Source organism: Chrysemys picta, chromosome 3, assembly GCF_011386835.1.
Source record: "Chrysemys picta bellii isolate R12L10 chromosome 3, ASM1138683v2, whole genome shotgun sequence".
Lineage (NCBI taxonomy): Eukaryota > Metazoa > Chordata > Testudines > Emydidae > Chrysemys > Chrysemys picta.
Window position 1 is genome coordinate 204,731,734 of NC_088793.1, and position 18,641 is coordinate 204,750,374.

At 37.8% G+C, this 18,641-nt stretch overlaps 1 protein-coding gene across 4 annotated transcripts in view; it reads left to right on the forward strand.

The window, feature by feature from the left end:
- Positions 1-18,641, forward strand: part of KIZ (kizuna centrosomal protein) — a 90,967-nt gene that overhangs the window by 63,700 nt on the left and 8,626 nt on the right. For 2 of the 4 annotated variants that reach the window (XM_065589837.1, XM_024110685.3), the window contains 3 exons: positions 174-339; positions 1,412-1,477; positions 13,401-13,500. In XM_065589837.1, coding sequence (XP_065445909.1) covers positions 174-339; positions 1,412-1,477; positions 13,401-13,500 — 332 coding nt within the window. Of the gene's footprint in view, positions 1-173; positions 340-1,411; positions 1,478-13,400; positions 13,501-16,655; positions 16,692-18,641 lie in introns of all 4 variants that reach the window. The other 2 variants (XR_010599990.1, XM_065589838.1) reach the window with 2 other exon arrangements.

Below are 18,641 nucleotides of genomic sequence, written 5' to 3' on the forward strand. Positions count from 1 at the left end.
ACTCAGAGATAATTTAATATCTAAAAACAAATATCCTGACAACAGATTATATTGTTAAGTAAAGATTAACCTACATTTATGTTGAAAAAGAATGTAGTTCTGAGACTAAGGATAATAGCGTGCTGCAGTTATTTTTATGTATTTATTTACTTTATTTATTTTAAATGCTGTAGGTTACGCTGTTATTGAGAGAGGTCCTTCCGGAAGAGTGTGGTGATAGGTCATCTATTCATAGTAATGAATCATCTTACCGCTTGCCATCAATTCTGAATGACAATGGGGAAATAAAGCAAACAAAACATGCTCAATGGCTTGACAGCATTGGTACAAGGGAACAAGGTAACTAATGTTAAAAGATCCACAGAAACAAATGCATTCAAAGTTATTGTCATTCTCAGTGTCTCAAGATATATATATATATAATATAATACCAAAGTCTGTAAAAAACTGTGTATATTACTGCAGTTCTGATGAATTAACACATTTCTTTTTTGTATTTACTGTGGGGTAATATAACATCCTCAAATGTCCATTAGTAGTAATTATTATTTCTGTTCACTTATTTTAAATGAGCATTCTATAACGATTAGATTTCTATTTTTCCTTTTTAAATGTAAGTTAGAAATGTAAGCCCTGTGTTGAGGTCTGTCTACCATTTATAAAACACATTTTGCCATATCAAAATTAGGTAAGTATTGTTTACTTATAAACCCAGATTGGGGAATAGACTTTTTTTTTCCCCCTTCATTTTTGGAAGTGAAAAATTCATGACAAGAAAAGCTGCATTGCATTTTCGAAGTTATGAATTGAATATGTTTATAAAAGTCTGGTTAATATCTTTAGCTAAAGAAAAGTAATATAATGTAGTCTCTTGCAATGACTAAAATATGGTAACTTGCTTGGTATGCTTTCAGAGCATTCCTTACATGAAAGACTAAAAGAGACAGGCAATTAGGATGCAGTCCTCTTTACACAGCAAACATAAACAAACTGATTTAGATCTCCTAAAATCATGCTAGTCTGACCCAGGGAGGAGAGAGATACTTTGATTTAAACTAATTAATTTTCCAGTATAATGTATACTATTGCTCTTGGACTATTGGGCAAGACTGTAGTGTTTATAGATTTTGGGTTTTGTTGTTTTTTTAAAAGGCTCATCACGACTTACATTATTTAAGATATTTGGTTAGCTCACTGCTTTCTCTGGAAGCTACACAGAGACACAGTAGCATCATATTTGACTAAAGTTCACAGTAGGCTCCTCTTTTAAGAACTGTAATGGACAGTTTAGATCAATAAATAAGAGATAACAAAAGTGAAAAATTAAAGGGAATAGGGCTTAAAAGAAAACAAACCAGTCTGATCATTGTGGCTTTGAAATGTGTTTTCATTATTGTGTGTTCACATACAGAAGTCACAAGCTGGTGTGAAGATGAGAGCAAGGAAGAAAGCTTGGCAGAAAAGATTCCTATTACAGGTAAAAGTAATGGCTGCATAATAGCCTCAAATACAGTATTCAACTTTATTATATAATCAAAACATTGCATTTCAGAGGTTTGTGGATCCACTAATAGTGAGTAAATTCTGCTACTACATACTGAGCACAGAGATTAAATGTAAGATCATAAAGTACACGCTTATGTTAACATAAACCAAGATGGAAAAATAACAGTGCCTATTTAATTCCTTGTAATCATGTTATACATTTAAACCATGTGAATATCCTCTGTCATTTAGCCTTTGAGGTCTTAGTATCGGTGTTACAAAGGTCAGTCTCCATGGGGAAGATCCAGTAATTATATGGCAAACTACAGATGTTTCTGATTTGATTCTTTTCTTTTCTGTAGTAATTGAACGTGTATCATTAGAATAAGAGCAGAAAAAACTGTGCTAGACAGGAAACTCTGCTTGTGCCTCTGTTATAAAGGCTGTCTGGTAATTTAAACATTTTATCAATAAGGTTTATCAAGACGTGCTAAGATCTCCCCGTAGCAGATGTATTGTGTTTGTTTAGATGGAATTTGAAAAATATCATTACTTTTTTAGTTTTAAGGTATCAATAGCATACGCTAATATTCAGGACAGAACTCTGTATTTGTAATCTGTCTAAATGTATTACCTTATTTTGTAAAGTGCGGACTACTTCGTTATAAATTCAAGTGTATGGCTCAATATTTATGCGGGTATATATACAATGATATGGAGGTGATGAGGCAGACATATGCATATACAGTTTTTGTTGTTGGTTTTCAGGCTTGTTTTTTTAATATAAAAACAGTGTTCTTTCATAAGGAGAACAACTCATGCTTCTATGGAGGTTTTTTTACATTTCTTTCCTGAACTTTGTTTTATAGCTCAAATATAAAGACTTACTCCTTGTATTCCAGGATTTCACCCTAAGAGTGGTTTCCCTTTATTAAACAAACAAATTAAAGGCATACTTTGACCTTTTGGAGAGAGGGGAAAATACCTAAGTTTACTGGCTTTATGTGGTGTTTTTTCTGTCCTGTATCCAAACATGGCTTTGTTTTTTAACAGAATAACTGAACTGAATTTTAGAGAGGAAAAAACAAAACACAGTTTAAGAACCTTAAATTTTAACAGAATTAATGTGTAGCCTCAAAATGACAAATGCACTTTGAAAACATGGGTGGGTGGTTAGTTAAACCTACTAAGATCCAAGTTCTGGGTTCACTGTTTCTTCTGCAAAGAGTGGATGATATTACTAACACAGAGATCAGTGTAAAGAATGCTCATTTTCTCTGTGTAATTACATCACTAATAACTCCTTGAGGAGAACCAGAATCCTGAATTTGCATCTTAGTAGTTCGAGAACCTTTTAGTTCACTTTTCAGTTTCTTTTCATTTTAAGGTACATTCGTTGTGAGGTCTGAAACAGTTTTTGTACAATAGATTCCTCCGGGGTAAAGGTGCCTTCTAAGTACCATCGTATTTAAAAGACTCTCTTGATTGGGGTCCAGTCTTGCATACTACTGACCCAAGTGTGGAGTCAAAGTGCTAGCATCCAGCACTCTAGGGGGTGCTGGGTAGGTCAAAGACTGGGCTGCTGGGCTGCAAGTGCAGGCAAAAGTGGATGTACCTCTTTGTGCAAGCAGACAACTCTCCCCCCCCCTTATGTTTTTCTTATTAAATGTTCATCATGTCAAACTTAAAAACAAATATTACTATTTCTCTCTTTTGTGAAACTACCAAGAAGCTTTAATCATTATTCAATTACTAAAATAATGGAAAAATCATTTTAATAAATTGCCCCCTGTGCTTTACAATCAGTTCATGCTGATTGATGCCTTGCTTTCCACGCCAGTTCTAGCGTGATTTCGTCAACTAGTATTCTGTCATTTTCTAAGAGCATGAGATATGCCATTTAAAAGCTAGGTTACTTCTTTCAGATGCGATACATCTTCAACCCATGATCTGCCACAGGTTTCAGTTGGCCTTTGTTGATTTCCTGACCCTTCCGTTAGTTTTTTAATAAAGTACCTGTAAGTTTTGTCTGTGTGTTTGTCCTTTTACACTCCAGGTTTTGTGGCCCTGGAACACTGAGCCCACTTGATGCCTAGACTAGAATTTTCAGTCTGTTTTTATGAGAAATTTTGAGCTCAGATTAACCTTTTTTTTGTTTTGTTAGTTTTTAATGGTTCATGTCTGATACTTTGTTACAGTTTTTCTGTACTATGTATACTGAGCTTAATGCATCCAAGCTCAGTCTTGAACACTCAATGCACCCCTTTCCAATGGGGATTCATTGCAACAAGGTGTTGAGACCTTAGAAGCACTTGAGGCTTTGTGGAATCATTGTAGCTCTTGATGGTCTTTTTGCCCTTACTGCCAATGTTGAGTGGAGGGGCTTCAGCGTGTTTTTTATGAAGTCTGTGTTGAAGCTTCATGGGTATCTGACAAAGCTCCTGAGCAGTTCTGTTTTATTCCTCTTCTGCTTTTGTTCCAAAATGTTCTCTTCACCCATGCCACCTGTGAAGGAGCGTCTGTGGCTTCAGGAAGATGTGTGACTGCTATATACTCTGTCTTGGAGTCAAGCGTGATGTGTATGGGTGCTAGGGGTCACCCAGAGATGTTCTGTTTTCATGAGAAGCACCTTAAGCCTCTCCTAGTGGTAACCTGAAAGTGCTTCATAGGATTCGTCTTCTAAACAGAGTGAACTGTTAAGTGCTTTAGGTTCCCTAGTTTTCGTATCTCAGAAATAGTAGTACCATCTCAATACCATGAGAGCACCATCAGAAATTGCTGGCCAGGGCACAGAAGTCGATTCATCAACTCAGGCAGAGTCATTCTTTGTGCCAAGACCCTTTGGACCATGAGACTGAAAGTCTTCCTGCAGCTGATGTTGATGCTTGGATGAACCGAGTCATTAGAGTGGGAGGAGGGGATGTCTCTGAGGTTAATGAGTGTAAACCAAATGGTTTTCAAAGGGTTCCATAGCAGTTAGCCAGTCAGCCATTCTCAGTAGTCTGCTGGAACCTTCATTTCAGAAGGAAGCTTCAAGCTGTCTGCCTCTGATGGCCCTAGTTACGATGGATGACTCACACTTCACCCTGCTCTTCCTCCTGGAAAAACTGCTGTGCATCTGTCAGGAAGTGATGCTGCATGAAATCAAATCCCTCCAAAGAGAGAGCGCCTCTCTGGGTGGCAAACCCTGCATTATGGAGAAGATGTGAGCAATTCCCCTGCCCCTCCATGATAGTAGAAGTGGACTTTTTAAACCCTTCTCGAAAGGAGAAAATTGAAGGTTTTTACATAGAAAGTCATTTTCCTGAGAGCCTTGACTTAAGCTCACAGAGGGCCATGTTATAATACCCTTCTACTAAGTAGCTCCTTACTCCACTTGGACTACAGAGGGACTAGTTATAGTATAAAGTATTATACGGCGTGAGCAAGTGAATCACAGTCTGGCCCAGAATGAGTAAACATTCGGATGTAATAGGGGATATCTACACTGCAATAAAAAGACCTGCAGCATGGCCGCAGCTGGCTCAGGTCAGATGACTCAGGCTCCTGGGGCTAAAACTTGCAGTGTAGATGTTCTGGCTCAGGCTGGAGCCCAGGCTCTAAAACCCTGTGATGGGGGCAGGTCTCAGAGCCTGGGCTCCAGCCCAAGCAGCAATATCTACACTGCAGTTTTTAGCCCCACAGCCCAAGGTGGCCAGGTTCCGAGACTCGGCGCTGCAGGTTTTTGATTGCAGTGTGGACATACCCATAGTGACTGATCCATATTATATCAGGTTGTACAAAGATCAACTGGTGGATGCTATGGATTCATCCTCCATTCTAGTTTCTTTCCTAAAGATTTTCACCTTAGAGAGACTGTCAAATATAGGCTTTGTACTTTTGTGTGTGTGTGTGTGTGTGTGTGTGGCTGCTTTATGAAGCATATAAAAGGCTTGAAATATAGAGAATATTAAATCTGTTGTGCTTGGTTTTGCTGGAGGACTGCTTGGAGGTCTTGTTTGTGCCTCGTGAGCCAACTCTGCGCCTAATTGAAAGGCCAGGATTGTTCAGTCTTTAACAAAGATAGCGTCTCTCCCAAATGTTTGATTGTGTCTTTGAGTTAAATAGATATTAACAAAGATTCAAAGAGTTTGAATATAAATTACTTCCTTATTCCAGTCATCAGTTTTTACTTGTTGGCATCTTGAATGTCATAATCCTACAGTCTTTCCAGAGAGAGTAAAAAAGACCTGAATTTCTAATGTAAGAATAGGCAGGGGGAAAAAACCTTAAAAAAAAATTGTAGGCCTTCCTCTCACATCCTAAAGAAGATAAAAGGGCACAAATCCAATTGTTTTGCTTTTCAGGTTGCCTTTAACGAGCCAATCATCCTGCCAACTTTTTTCCCATGCCTGCACATCCTTCTTGGTGAGGTCCTTCTTTGAACGTGAAGTTAAAAGGTCTAGGGGGTTCAGTTGGAGTGGACTAATAAAGGATTTAATAAGTCTTCCGAACTTTTTTTGTTTCATTTGATATCATTTCATTAGGAATCACTATTATGAAAAGGTTCATGTGTAAATGACTGCCGATTGCATTTTTTTACTGTTGTGCTCTGACAGTCCTGCAGTGGGAAGGTCAGGTCACATGCTATCTAGAGAAGTTTTGGCTGCTAGCTGCAGGGATGTTTTGGTACAAGGCATGCGGTTCTTCCTACGTATGTTTGAGAAACACTGAAAGTATGAGCTTAGTTTTGACATCTAGGCAGAAATGCCTGTTAGATCTTGCAGTCTTCTCCCAAGTGGGTTTTTTTTTCTCTTGGGATTTTTTTGAATTGGCCAATCTTTGAAAGTTTTTGCTTTTGTGAGAGCATGTCCTTTAAGCTTTGTCAGTTTATGCTTCTTGTTATGATTAGAGGCATCTTATATCTCTCTTCATTAAAATAAAAAACTCGAACAGATACTTTCATGTTTCTTTGTTGGGTATTGGCCTGCTTTTGGACACTGTTAAAGTGTTTTATCAGTGTTTTAATGCTGAGATTTCCTTCAGCTCTATATTCTCCAGAGCGTGAATCCTGTGATTGATATTTTTTTTAAAGGGGGAAATTATTTTTCTCTAACTTTGCTTCTTTGAAGGTATCACATAAGATTCTTATTTGTGGACCCATTTCCCATCAGAGTTTTGGAAGTATCCTCACCCTGTGTGTTTGCCTCTCTCCCTCTCTCTCTGCCTTTATATTAAGGGAATTTAGTGCTTGTAAAAGGGTATTGGATTGACAGCACTCAAAGTGCTCCCCACAAAACAGCACAGACAGCAGCTGCACGCATTGGGGAGCGCACTTCTACCAGGGTTAGGGTAGATAATAGTCTGTGGTGATTTAATCCTTGACTACACTTTTGAGATTACCAAAAATGTAACAATCACAATCAGTTGTGGTGGTGGTGGTGATTTAGATTGCGTTTGTGTAGCACCTAGCAAAGCGCAAGCTCAATCAAGCCCCCAAGTGCTACTGTAATATAAATAATAATTATAATAGTATATACATTATTATAGATCATTATATATGTTATATATATATATATATATATATATATTATAGATCATTATATATGATCTATAATAATTAACAAGGTAACTAAAGCTGTAAGGTTTGTCAGTGGTTTCTGATAGTGTTCATTTCAAGGGATGATTAACTTTGAAGGTGACTATTTAGATATCAAGATTGCTAACTGATATTGATCAAAGCATGCAAGAAAGGAGAAAGATAATCATGTTACGAAGAAGAACTATTGTAAGTGACGTTTCTTTTGGGTACCCAAAGGGGGTGCAGATTGGGTGTGTGGACACAGCTTGCTGAAATACCACTGCTTCCCCCACTCCTCTCTCCCCATTTTACCTGTGTTTGTGTATAGTTTTAGTTAATGTTATTGCACAGTAGTGATGACCCCCATACACACCCTGGCTTTGCTGATCTAGTTTACGGTTTTATGGTAAGTATGAGTGAGGGTCGGGGAGTGTGTGTGTGTTTTGCTGAGAGATTGTGTTGATTTGTGCAGGCAGTGAATGAGTGGGGTGTGCTGTGGGGAGGGGCTACATGTGTTTGGGATTATTGTGGGTGGTGGTGCTGGTATGTGGGTGGTTTTGAAAAGCTATGGCAGTTTATTCTTTCGCTGTGGTCCTAATTATGTAGTCCTAGTGTGTGCCTGGGAGATCTCCATTTCCCATGTACAAGGAAGGAGGGATTGGTGTGAGCCACTTCTGCAGCAGTGTCCCCCACCACCCTGCTCTGTGTGGGATCAGGAATCTGCACAAGGGGAGGTGGCAAGCAATGAACAGGTACAGCTGAGGATATGTACTTTGTTCCCCAGCTGGGCCTCCATAGTTACACCAGAAAGGATAGCCCTAACCTTCCACAGCCCTCCCCCACTTTAAAGGGGGTCTTGGGGAAGCTATCAGTTGAGGAGGTCCTGGTAGTGTGGCTTCATTAGTGTGGCACTGACAGACTGGGGGCTCCAGGGATCCCATGTCAGGGCTAAAGCACAGAGCCTATGGAGGGGTGATCCCTGGCCTCCATGGAATCCCCAAGCAACAGTAGTCTTTGAATTCTGTTGGGGAAAGAACATATATCCCACTCCTTCACCCCCCACCTTACAGAACAATTTGGAAAGAATTCCTTTTGGAGATGCTCTGTTTTCCTCCCCATTTCCCCCTTTCATGGATTTTTCTTTTGTGAAAAGTTGTCTTTGGCCCTATGGTAACTAAGTATTAAAGTTGTACAATTAAGCACTGAAAAGGCAGGAGAAGCAAAAGTGAATGTGCAACCTTAACTCTGCCCCATGTGTGTGTGTATATGCTTAATGATATTCTTTAAATTGGTAGTTGCATGTTACCTAAGATGCACACACGTTTTAAGTCTCTAAAAAATATTGTATTTAATGGTTTAAGAAAAAGCATGCCATTCATAATTAAAGGCACCATTGTAGTGCATATGGTTGAGTGCTCTTTTTAAAATTTTGCTTTTGTTGACTTTTGAGTGCTGTTCAGCCTAGTGTTATGTTAGGACAGCTTTTTGCATTTAATCAGGTTTAATTTAGTTGAGGGATTTCTGTAGCATGATATCATTAGTGTACTAGAATTAGAGTTTTAGCCCATGAGAATAGTACAGAATGTGGTATTTATATAGTGTTTCATACAATCCCAAAGCTTGCTTTACTGTACAGAAGCTGTTTTACAATACGGTGAATAAGAAACCTATTAGGACAATGATTATGCTGGAAAATATAGCAAGCCTTACATGCTTAGCAGTAGTTCACATGTAGCCTTAGATATGACGATCTGTTTTACTGGGGAAGTGTGACTGCCAATGGTGGATTATTTTCCCAGGGACAGTATTGAACTAAGCCACAGTTCTATAAGGAACACAAAAATTAAGTCTTTTTCTGGCTGTTCTTAAAGATCTGCTCTCTTAACAGACCACATAGCCACAAAATCTTAGATTTTGTGCCTTTACATTGCATTGATTACCGATATTTTGTCTCAACGACGAAACACTACAAATGCATATAATTATTCCTACTTACTTGCACTGCGATAAACCCTGTCGGCTATGGATCAAGGCCACATTGTACTAGGCACTTGTACGCTTGTAATAAAAGACATTTTCCATAACAGCCTAAAATATTGGCATATAACAAGAGACTGGTGGATTCCACAACCAAGTGGGGGTTAAGATGAGGTATGAGCAAAGTGATCATGTTTATATAATAAGCCGTCAGCAACTGCCTAGCCATCCTCCCATCAAACGTTTTGTAGGCATCACAGCAGAGATGAGTTTTAGGGAAGGATTAGAAGAAAGATAATGTAGTGGATTTAGATTTAGATTTTAAAGGGACTTCTCACATTCGTAACGGGTGGAGTGCAAGAAAGTACACAAATGCTTGAGGAAAACATGGGCAATGAAAGCTGGTATTGGTAGGGCAAGAGTGGGATTGATGGCACAATATTGTATTAGAATTGAAAAGCAGGGCAGAGCTAAGCTATGAAGGGCCTTAAGGGTGAAGGACAAGTGGCTTGTGTTTGATGTGGTGGAGAAGAGGAAGCCAATGAAGCGATGCAAAGAATGGTTGAAGGGTCTGGTGAGGGTGGTAAGATTGCAAGTGTTGATGCTAGAGCAGTGCAGAAGGCAGTACTCAAGATGCAAGATGTTCAAGGTTTGGACTTGAGTTTTAACAGTGTGGACAGAAAAATGAGGCTGGAATTTTGAAAGGTTGCACAGGAAGATGGAACAGCAAATAGATGTGGCTTGTATGTGTGGATAAAAAAAGAGATATGCAAGTCAAAGATGAAGCCCATCTGACAACCCTGATGTGACAAGAGAGGGGAGGAGATGGGTGGGAAAAGAACAAGGGTTCATTTTTGACTGTATAAAGTTTCAGTTGATGGCTAGACATTATGATGAGATATTAAAGACTGGTTGAAAAGAGTTTGAGCAGATGGAGACAGGTTTGGAGCAGAGAAGTAGATTTGAGTCAGCAGGGCAAAGATTGTGGTTGAAGCCATAGTTGCTGATATCCTCCAAAGATGGGGTGCAAAAGCTTTAAAGGAGGGAGCCTAGGATGGAGCCATATGGAACTCCCACCAAAAGAGGGAAGGAGGAGATGAAGACCCACCAAATGAGACACTGAAGGAGCAATGAAAGAGGTGGGAGGAGAACCAGAAGATGGCAGAGTCGCAAAAGTCCCCTACTCCTCTCCCCCATTTGCTCCTTGGCATTTAAAAAGTTCCTTTGAACCTGGATAGGTTTGGGGGTTTCTTTGCAGAATTCCAGCCTGAAATGAGGGATAGTCTAGGTCTAGCACTCCATCCTTCCCCAGCACTCATACCAAATCTTCTAAGAATATCCAAAAAGCATATTTAGCCTAATACGTAGTGTTCGCTGACCTGTGGTGGTGATACAATGATGCTAATATAGAAGTAAAGGTCTTCGTGGGAAAATGTAAAGATTTGAACCCATCCACCCTATTTATATCCTGCTTGCTCAGTATGTGGTTAAAGCTGACATTAATATCCCTGGCTACTGCTATTAGATGATGAACTGCCGGGACTACATTTTATTATAACTTCAATAGGAGTTAAAAGGTCTGGAAAAATGACACTCTGAGCTGCAGTTGCCTTACTGGTGAGAATAGTTTAATTGAGCAATCAGAAGTCTTCCCTTCCCTGCCCCCAAATCTATGTTCCATGGATGCACATGGTTCTAATTTTCAGCCCTGCCTACTGCATGTGCTCACATAAATCTGAAAATCAGGGCTCCGATTTGGCCGCTGAATAGCGGTATGGCGTAACGACACCTCTCTCAAGCTGCTGCCTTATTCTGCTGAATCTTAGCTTTCATGTATAAAACAAAAACCAAAGGAAGTCTCTAGCTGTCATGGTTGCAAAGAAAACTTCAAAAAACTGAACATAGTGTAACAGCACACAAGATCTCTATGCGAGTCTACAGAGAGCATGCAACAATAGCTCGGGGAGGTGTGAACTGCCCCAGTCCTCTCTGTGAGAAGTTCGCTCAGATGCCCAGTGACATTAACTATCTCATTCTTCGCATAAGAAAAGAGAGAAGGGCATCACAGATCTGCACTATTTACTGCGAGTGGTCTTATTTTGGTGCCACAGTTGAGGTAGCATTTGGGAGAGACTACCACATATTTTCCTCCCAACTCCAGGAGGCTAGCAGAGCCCATGGGCCTATTCATGCCATACTGATTGGGAGCCAAGATCAAGGAGCTCAGAGGACATGCCCAGTCATATTTTGCACATCTGCATGACCTGCTCTCACGGGCATTTAATTCGATAAGAGTGGAGCTTATTTTGTGGGCAGAGCACCACGTTTTATTTCCCTATTGGATCTCTGTTGAAAATACACCCTATTTGTTCCCATAAACGAGGCGTGCCTACAATGTTTGCTGCATATGCAAGATTTGCTGACCCTAAAAGTCCTTAAGATCATATTTTTTAATTAAAAAAAAAAAAAGCCAAAATCTTCATTCTGTTTTTTCCCCCTATGCTATTTAGAAATAGTGATTCCATTGAGACATAACTCATCCAAATTGGATTAAAATTGTTGTAATACTTCACTGCTCAAAGAAACATACAAATAAACAACTTAACATTATAAAGCTTTCAAAAATAAAAGCCTCTCTTTTCTTGATGTGTGCCTGTCTCGATTCCAGTACTACGGCCTGCAGCTCTAGCTGCTTTCACTCTCTTAGCCAGGAGCTCCTCTTTTGATCTCCCACGGGTACATGTGCTTCTCTGCATGTGTTCCTCACTGTTTCCCTCACAGCAAAGTTTCTTTTCGTGTCACCGGCTCTTTTGAAAGTGGTCAGACTTCTCCCCGTGAAGTGCCATACTGCTGCCACTAGAACTCCTAGACTTTACCTCCTCTCGTCTTCCCCCGTGAATAAGATTTTTCTTCTTTTTTTGGCCTCTTTGTTGGAAGTGCGTGACACACTGTGAGGAGGGTTTGTGTATCTTAAATCTGTTAACAGACTTGTATGCGTGATTCAGGTTATAGAAACTGTGTCTGATTATGAAATGCACATCCAGCTGTAAGGGGGGAAACTGTCAGAGCCTTAGAAATTCTATGTTATTCTTTGGGGGATAGAATGAAGTTGGTAAGAGTTACAGTTGTTCATATTTTGGTTTTCAGTTGTATCTCACCTAAATAATGTTTAGGGCTTCAGTCTCACTTACACCAAATCCACTTTACAATATAAAGAAGCCTTAAAGTGAGTGTTCTGTAATTTGAGCCTCAAGCCCTGCAGTTCAGAAATGTTTAAGAAAAGGCCTGATTAGATTCATGAGTTGGAACTAAATTGGTATACAATTTGTACTCATTGAAGCACAGAGGGGAAGTGAGGCATGTAGAAAAAAGCAAACCATTACAAGAACCTTAAAATACATAGTTTCTTGTCTATTTAAGTCACAACATTAAGTATTTTATAGAAGTTGAGAGGGAGCGGGAATGACATAGCACAACAGAGAGAGAATTGTAGGCCTCTGAAAATAATCCGAATAGAAGAGGAAGGCAAATAGAAATGTACTGACTACCCAGTGGCCTAAGTAAACAAGACTTCAGGAAAAGGGAAAAGAAAACAATTGAGAGAAAATATACATAACAGTGAGATTTTGCTTAAGTTGACACATGATGCAATACAGCTATTGGAACAGAATCTCAGTACCCCAAAGGCTATTTTTCTAAAATTAGTTAAAACGTGCAAAAATGCACTAATCGTGTGCAGTTATTTCTACAGATAACTTTCTGCCTGTCCAAAGGAGCTTGTGTGTTGTACTGTTGTCAGTTCTGCCAAGTCATGAGAATAAAACCTCAAATGGAACAGAACTAAAGTATGAGTCAATTCCTTGTTTCGCAGATTTCCAGAGGCTAGGACTGATAAACGAATGGCATGGGCAGGTTTTAAAGAGAGTCCCATGTGCTAAAGGGGCTGAGCTTTGTGGGTCAGGGATGAAGATGTTTTTATTTTGTTTAACAAATAAAGTAAACTTATCTCATGGGAGTGTCCCGGTCCAAGCAATGGAGATTGAATTGGCCTGTTTATTAAAAATAATATCAGGGACACATTTTGCTAGTGCATTCTGTTCCCGTGTCACTGTTCGTTTTTAAAATAGACCCTTAAAATGGTATCTCTTTGATACTCTTCTATTGTACTTTCTTCCAAAATATCACAAGAAAAACACATAGTGAACAGTTATTTTATAATATGCAGTATTGATTTCAGAGTCCATGACACCTTCTTGTTCTCTGTTGCTTAAATAATATCTGTTTCCATTGATTTCTGTAAGTCAAAAGTTACTGTGTGGACTACCTTTTAATTAAGTGTTTGCTAAATGTTTACATTTGGTGTTTATACTTACCACAGGTTTGAATATCGGTAGCAATAGTTTCAAGACCAAGGAAATCAACAAAATCAGTTCTGAAGCTAGTTTTTCATCTAGTGAAGGAAGAAGTCCTTTGTCAAGGTAAAGTCATTAGAGCATTTCATTTCTGAATGGCTTTAGCAGAGTAAGAAGTGCCAGAAGAAAATGAATAAAACTCTGAATATATATTATTTTGTTTGTGACTTGTACAAGGGTTAAGGTTCGTATTTGTGTTTATTCAGTATAACAACCTAAACTTTAGTACACCTTAGAAAATATTTGCACCAAAGTCAGGTATTGTTTTGCAGCTGTTGTTTTCTCATTTTAAGACTCAATTGACATCTCAGTGAACCACAAATTAGCGTGTACAGCTGCTCTCAGTAGGGCTACTTAGAGACCAGACAATAGAAGTTGTCAGGAAAAGGGCAGACATAAAACATAAAGTCTTGAAGAAATAAAGTGGCATGTTTCTTCTTGTACATGTAGCTGAGAAGTAAACTAACTGTAGCTCAATACGTATTTTTTAAAAAGTATTTGATGCTAGAGTATTTGTTACTTTCTTTTCTTTTACTTTCAAATTGAGTATGTTTAATTAACGACCTTGCCTTTTTCATAAAGGTGCAATTTATCTTTTTAGATTGGTAAAACTGCAGCAGTTCCTTTTGATTCTTTGAGCAGTGTGATGTTAGATGTTCCTTGAATTTGTCATCAGCATGAAATACTAATCAAACAGTGGCAGTCAAATTAGTGGTCAAGAAACAGTAGAAAATGGAATATAATACAACCATCTCCTGAAATTTTAGCTTGGCTTTAGATTGTTATCTGGATGCTTATTAAAACATCACAGTAAGTGGGTTCTGTTAGGATGTGGTTCCTTGTCAGAAAACTGCCATTTATGACAGCCGATAAAATACTTTAAAACATTTTGATGAATTATTTAATCCCATCTAAATTTAGAGCATGTTTACATCCTTTTGTACTTTGTAATATTCATAATGATTTTATTGGTGACATTAATTGTCAAAGGAAACAGTTCCAAGATAATTTTAGAAGAAATCTGAATTTCTTATTTTGTGCTGATTTGTATTTCATTTAAAAAATCACAAGAGTTTCTCTTATTCCAGTGCAATAAAGTTAATTAATGTGAAATGATTAAGACTTGTGTAAAATATTGACAAAGTAAGTTTTTGCTTTTGTTTAAAATAAAACTTTCCATTTTAAGATGATTAAACTTTCCTTTATTGTAACCTAATTTCTATTTGGGAAGCTGATACTCTAAGAAAATAAAGCCTAATATTATGAAGTGCCAATGAGTTCGTTTATATAATTTTTTTAAAAGCCCCGTGTTTATACATTTTTGGTTAGCCTCTGCCCCCATTGACTTCAGTGAGAGAAGGATCAGGCCCTTAATGTGATTATAAAAAAGCAGGTCTTAGGTCTTTTAAGAAAATATGTACAATTTAATGAACTATGCAAAAATATTTTCAAGCATTAATTTTACTTTGTTTAGCATGTTACAGTGCTGGTTTATAATGTGTGTTGGCAACTTTCAACATTTATTTAAATGCTATTCATGTACAATTCTTTAGTCTTAATTTTACCTTTTCAAATTCATATGCACACTAGGCAGATTTTGGAAACCATTGACTTTGCCTTATAATTTCATGCCTTTGGTCTATTAGAAGTAAACATTTAGAACTAAATCCTGGATTAAGATATTTTTAAAGGTTTTTTTTAAAGTAGTATCAAAGTTATTTTCCCGAATAACTTAGAAATAATAGTGCCTTTTCAAGATAAAGTCTATTAGTAACACTTGCTGCTGGACACTTGACATCTGTCTTACAAAGATATTTGGAAGCGCAAAGTAGCCAAAGAAGTATGAAAGAATGGGAAATAGAGAGCTCAGGTGGTTGCTTATTTGTGGTCGGGATGCAGTGAAATTTCTTAGAGGCTTACATTTAAGGATTCCACTTATTGCAGTCACTTCTTGTGCTTTATTGCTTTTACAAGTGGTCTCGAAACCAGTACTTGAGAATAAACATAACAGTGTAGTACTGCTGTGGTACTTTTTAAAAAATTCTTCTTTGCTCTATCTTGTCACTGAGCTGATGAGTGACCTCGAAAAAGACCCTGCTGGACCTAAATAAAAAAAAATGGCTTCCTCTGATGTCCTAGAGACAATAATTATGATGTGCCAGTTAAGCCCAAACTACAGCTGAGGGATTTTACTTTAAAGCAGAGGCTTGGGCGCAAAAATGCATTTATAGCTCTTTGTCTGGCACCTCATTATGTGTGGGCCTGATTCATTAAGTAATTGGTTTGCAGTTGTTTACATGAGTATTAAGGCTTTCTATTCAGCAGCCTTTGAGAGATACATTGTGCAAATGTTGCATGTTATGAATGCGGAATGAGGGGCAGAGGACCAGTCCTATTGGCTAAACACTGCACTCTGTTGAAAAGCAAGAGAAAGAGATTGGGTGCTGCTTTGCATAGCAATGACTTTCTTAATAAGCTTTACAGATTAATACACACAAGCTATAAAAGATGCAAAGAGATACTCTTAGCACATTTATACATGCTCATTTCACTATTATGGTACTGGAGATGGGAAGAATCGAGTTCTTTCATATTCAGTTTTTCAGTGCAATGTCTTCAGTGCATGAGACTTAATAGAATCCGATATTTATTGTATTATAAATCATGGGGAAGTAGGCAGATCTGCAACAGTTTATTATTAAAGATTCTTTCAATGTAAATCTTTTTCTGCTATTGTATTTCCTACAGCAAAATCATTTTGTGGTTGAGTGGGGATGAAAGGCATAATGTACGAAGGAGTGAGTCTTAATAGGAAGCTGCTCTCTGAGTAAAGACCACTTGTTCCCTTTTGTTCAGAGGTGCATGCCATAGCTTCCTCTTCTCCCACAAATATTGTCGTGTTTTCCCTTAGCTATAAAACTATTTTTCCTGGATTCATTTACTCTACCAAGAATGTTTAAACTCCCTGAGATGTAACTTTAGTTTGAAGAGTATAATATTTTGCCAAAAGAAAAGAATGTGTTAAGTAATATAATTACTTGGGAGAAAAGGTCATGACTGAATCTCTCTAAAGCAGAGGGCAGAACACGATGTGTGTGGCATTTTGTAGTCCTGTAGCAACAGAATCAGCCAGTGGAGGTCACTAGCATTCTGGATAATTCTGTATTTTGATGCAGGCAGTTTATTTTTTTCTTAGGCTTGTTTGCTTTGTCACATTTCAGAATGATCTGAAGATTAAAGATAAATTGTAGACTAAGGTAACCACATAAGATTTTTAATTTGTCAACATATAAACACTCTATAAAGTATTTTTAATTGTGATTAAATTATATTCTGGAAGTAATCCATTATATTCTGTACCAACTATTTCTTAAGCAAAAGTTGCATTTTTATTAATGTTGTGTTTATTCTAAGTAAATAAAATGCCAATTGCAATTCATCTTCTTAATTATTTTATAAAGAAGTATTTAATAACGAGGGAGTAACTAACATGCAATCTTAAATGCCACAGCATATTTTATTGTAGGTAGCCAGTTTGACCATCAGGGGGCACTCAGACTTTGCTAAATTAAAACAGCTTCCCAATTTCATCCTGCTTTTTCAAGTTAATAATTTATACTATTTGGGGGCCCTTAATTTCAGTTTTCTTAAGTTCTTGTCAATTTTTTAATGGATTTGTAAGAAAATTCTTCGTTTTGTCTGAAGTTCTAAGGAGATGCTACAGAGTTTAGGTATGAGGTTATTAAGTGTATATATTTTCTAGAAAGTTTACATCGACTTGAATAATGATCCAGAACCTTGAAAGTAACCGAACTTGAGTATATTTAGTCTAGATCGTTTATCATATTTACACTTATCCACAGAGATACATAAGAGAATGAAAGCCTAACTAAGAGCTTTGATTACCGATTTATTTTAACCTCATTTTATAATGCTTTTAATCTTCCGAGCTCTTTGCAAAGAAGTAAAGATTTTATAAATAATTGATTTCAGGGCTATATTTCTGATGTAGTGTAAGCATGACGCATGCAAAACTTACTGTAATGCATGATTTCTAAATCTTCACGATTTATATCATTAGTATCTTATGTCGACTAGTCAGGACCTTTCATGAAACTTCTATAAAAAGCAAGTTGATACTAGTTCTACACAGTTACTGAGACTTTTTTCTTCCTCGATTTTATATTTTGTGGTTTTGCTGTTAGCAAAGGAAACAGGATGCGCTGGGTGAAAATTCATCCCTCCCAGCACAAAGCTAGACTTACATGAGCATTGTGCATGGAACTAAGTGGTAGTAGAAAGGAAGAAATTCCCACACACCCTAAACTCACAGCTCTTCAGTCGCCACTGTGTGCAATAGCCACCACTGCCCCGCTGAGTCTTTTGTGTAGAGGATTTGAGATATGCCCTAATGCAGATCTGATGGCTCATGGTCCCTACACCCCCTCTTCCCCTATGATTCAGGCCTATTGAGGATTGGCAGAGAGATTCCCTTTACTATACACGGAAAATGGAGGCCTTCTCTGCACCCACATCACATGCTCCCCTTACACAGCCCCACCGTGGGGTTTAAACGGTACAGCAGGCCTTTTAAACCCCTGGGTGAATGTCAGCCTTTGTGCATCGGTTCTTGCAGGTGTAGTGTGTGAGGGTAAAATGTTCTGCCATCCACTGCCAGCTTGATAACTAGAAAGAGAGTCTGGTCTTAAACATAGGTTGTCTCGTCATAGATCTTTATATCATAATTCAAATGTGATTACACTTGGAAGCCTTTGTTTTAATGTAGTCCTCAGTTTTATTATTAATGAAATTACTATTGGATGTAGTTTATAGAAGCAAGATTCATGTCATAATTCTCTCTGTTTAAGTTTCCATTGATCTTCCTGAAGTACATTTATCCAGTTTTTCTTCAGAAAATGGTCAATTTTAAGTAAGCCAACTGTTCTTTTTCATGCTTATTAAAAGTACAGAAAAATTTCTTCATCAGCTGCACCTATCTTGAACGAGTTATTTTTCAGGACGAAATAATAGCCCAAGTTGAAGCAAGTTTTTATTCTAATTCACAGAAAAAAAATATCTGACCACCCAGGAATAGAGATACTTTGTCACAGTCTGGAGACTGGAATTAAGTAGTCAGACTTACATTTTATCAGTGATAAGCTTTTTTAGACATTTTTGAAAAATGAGTAATTTTGGAGAAGGACCAC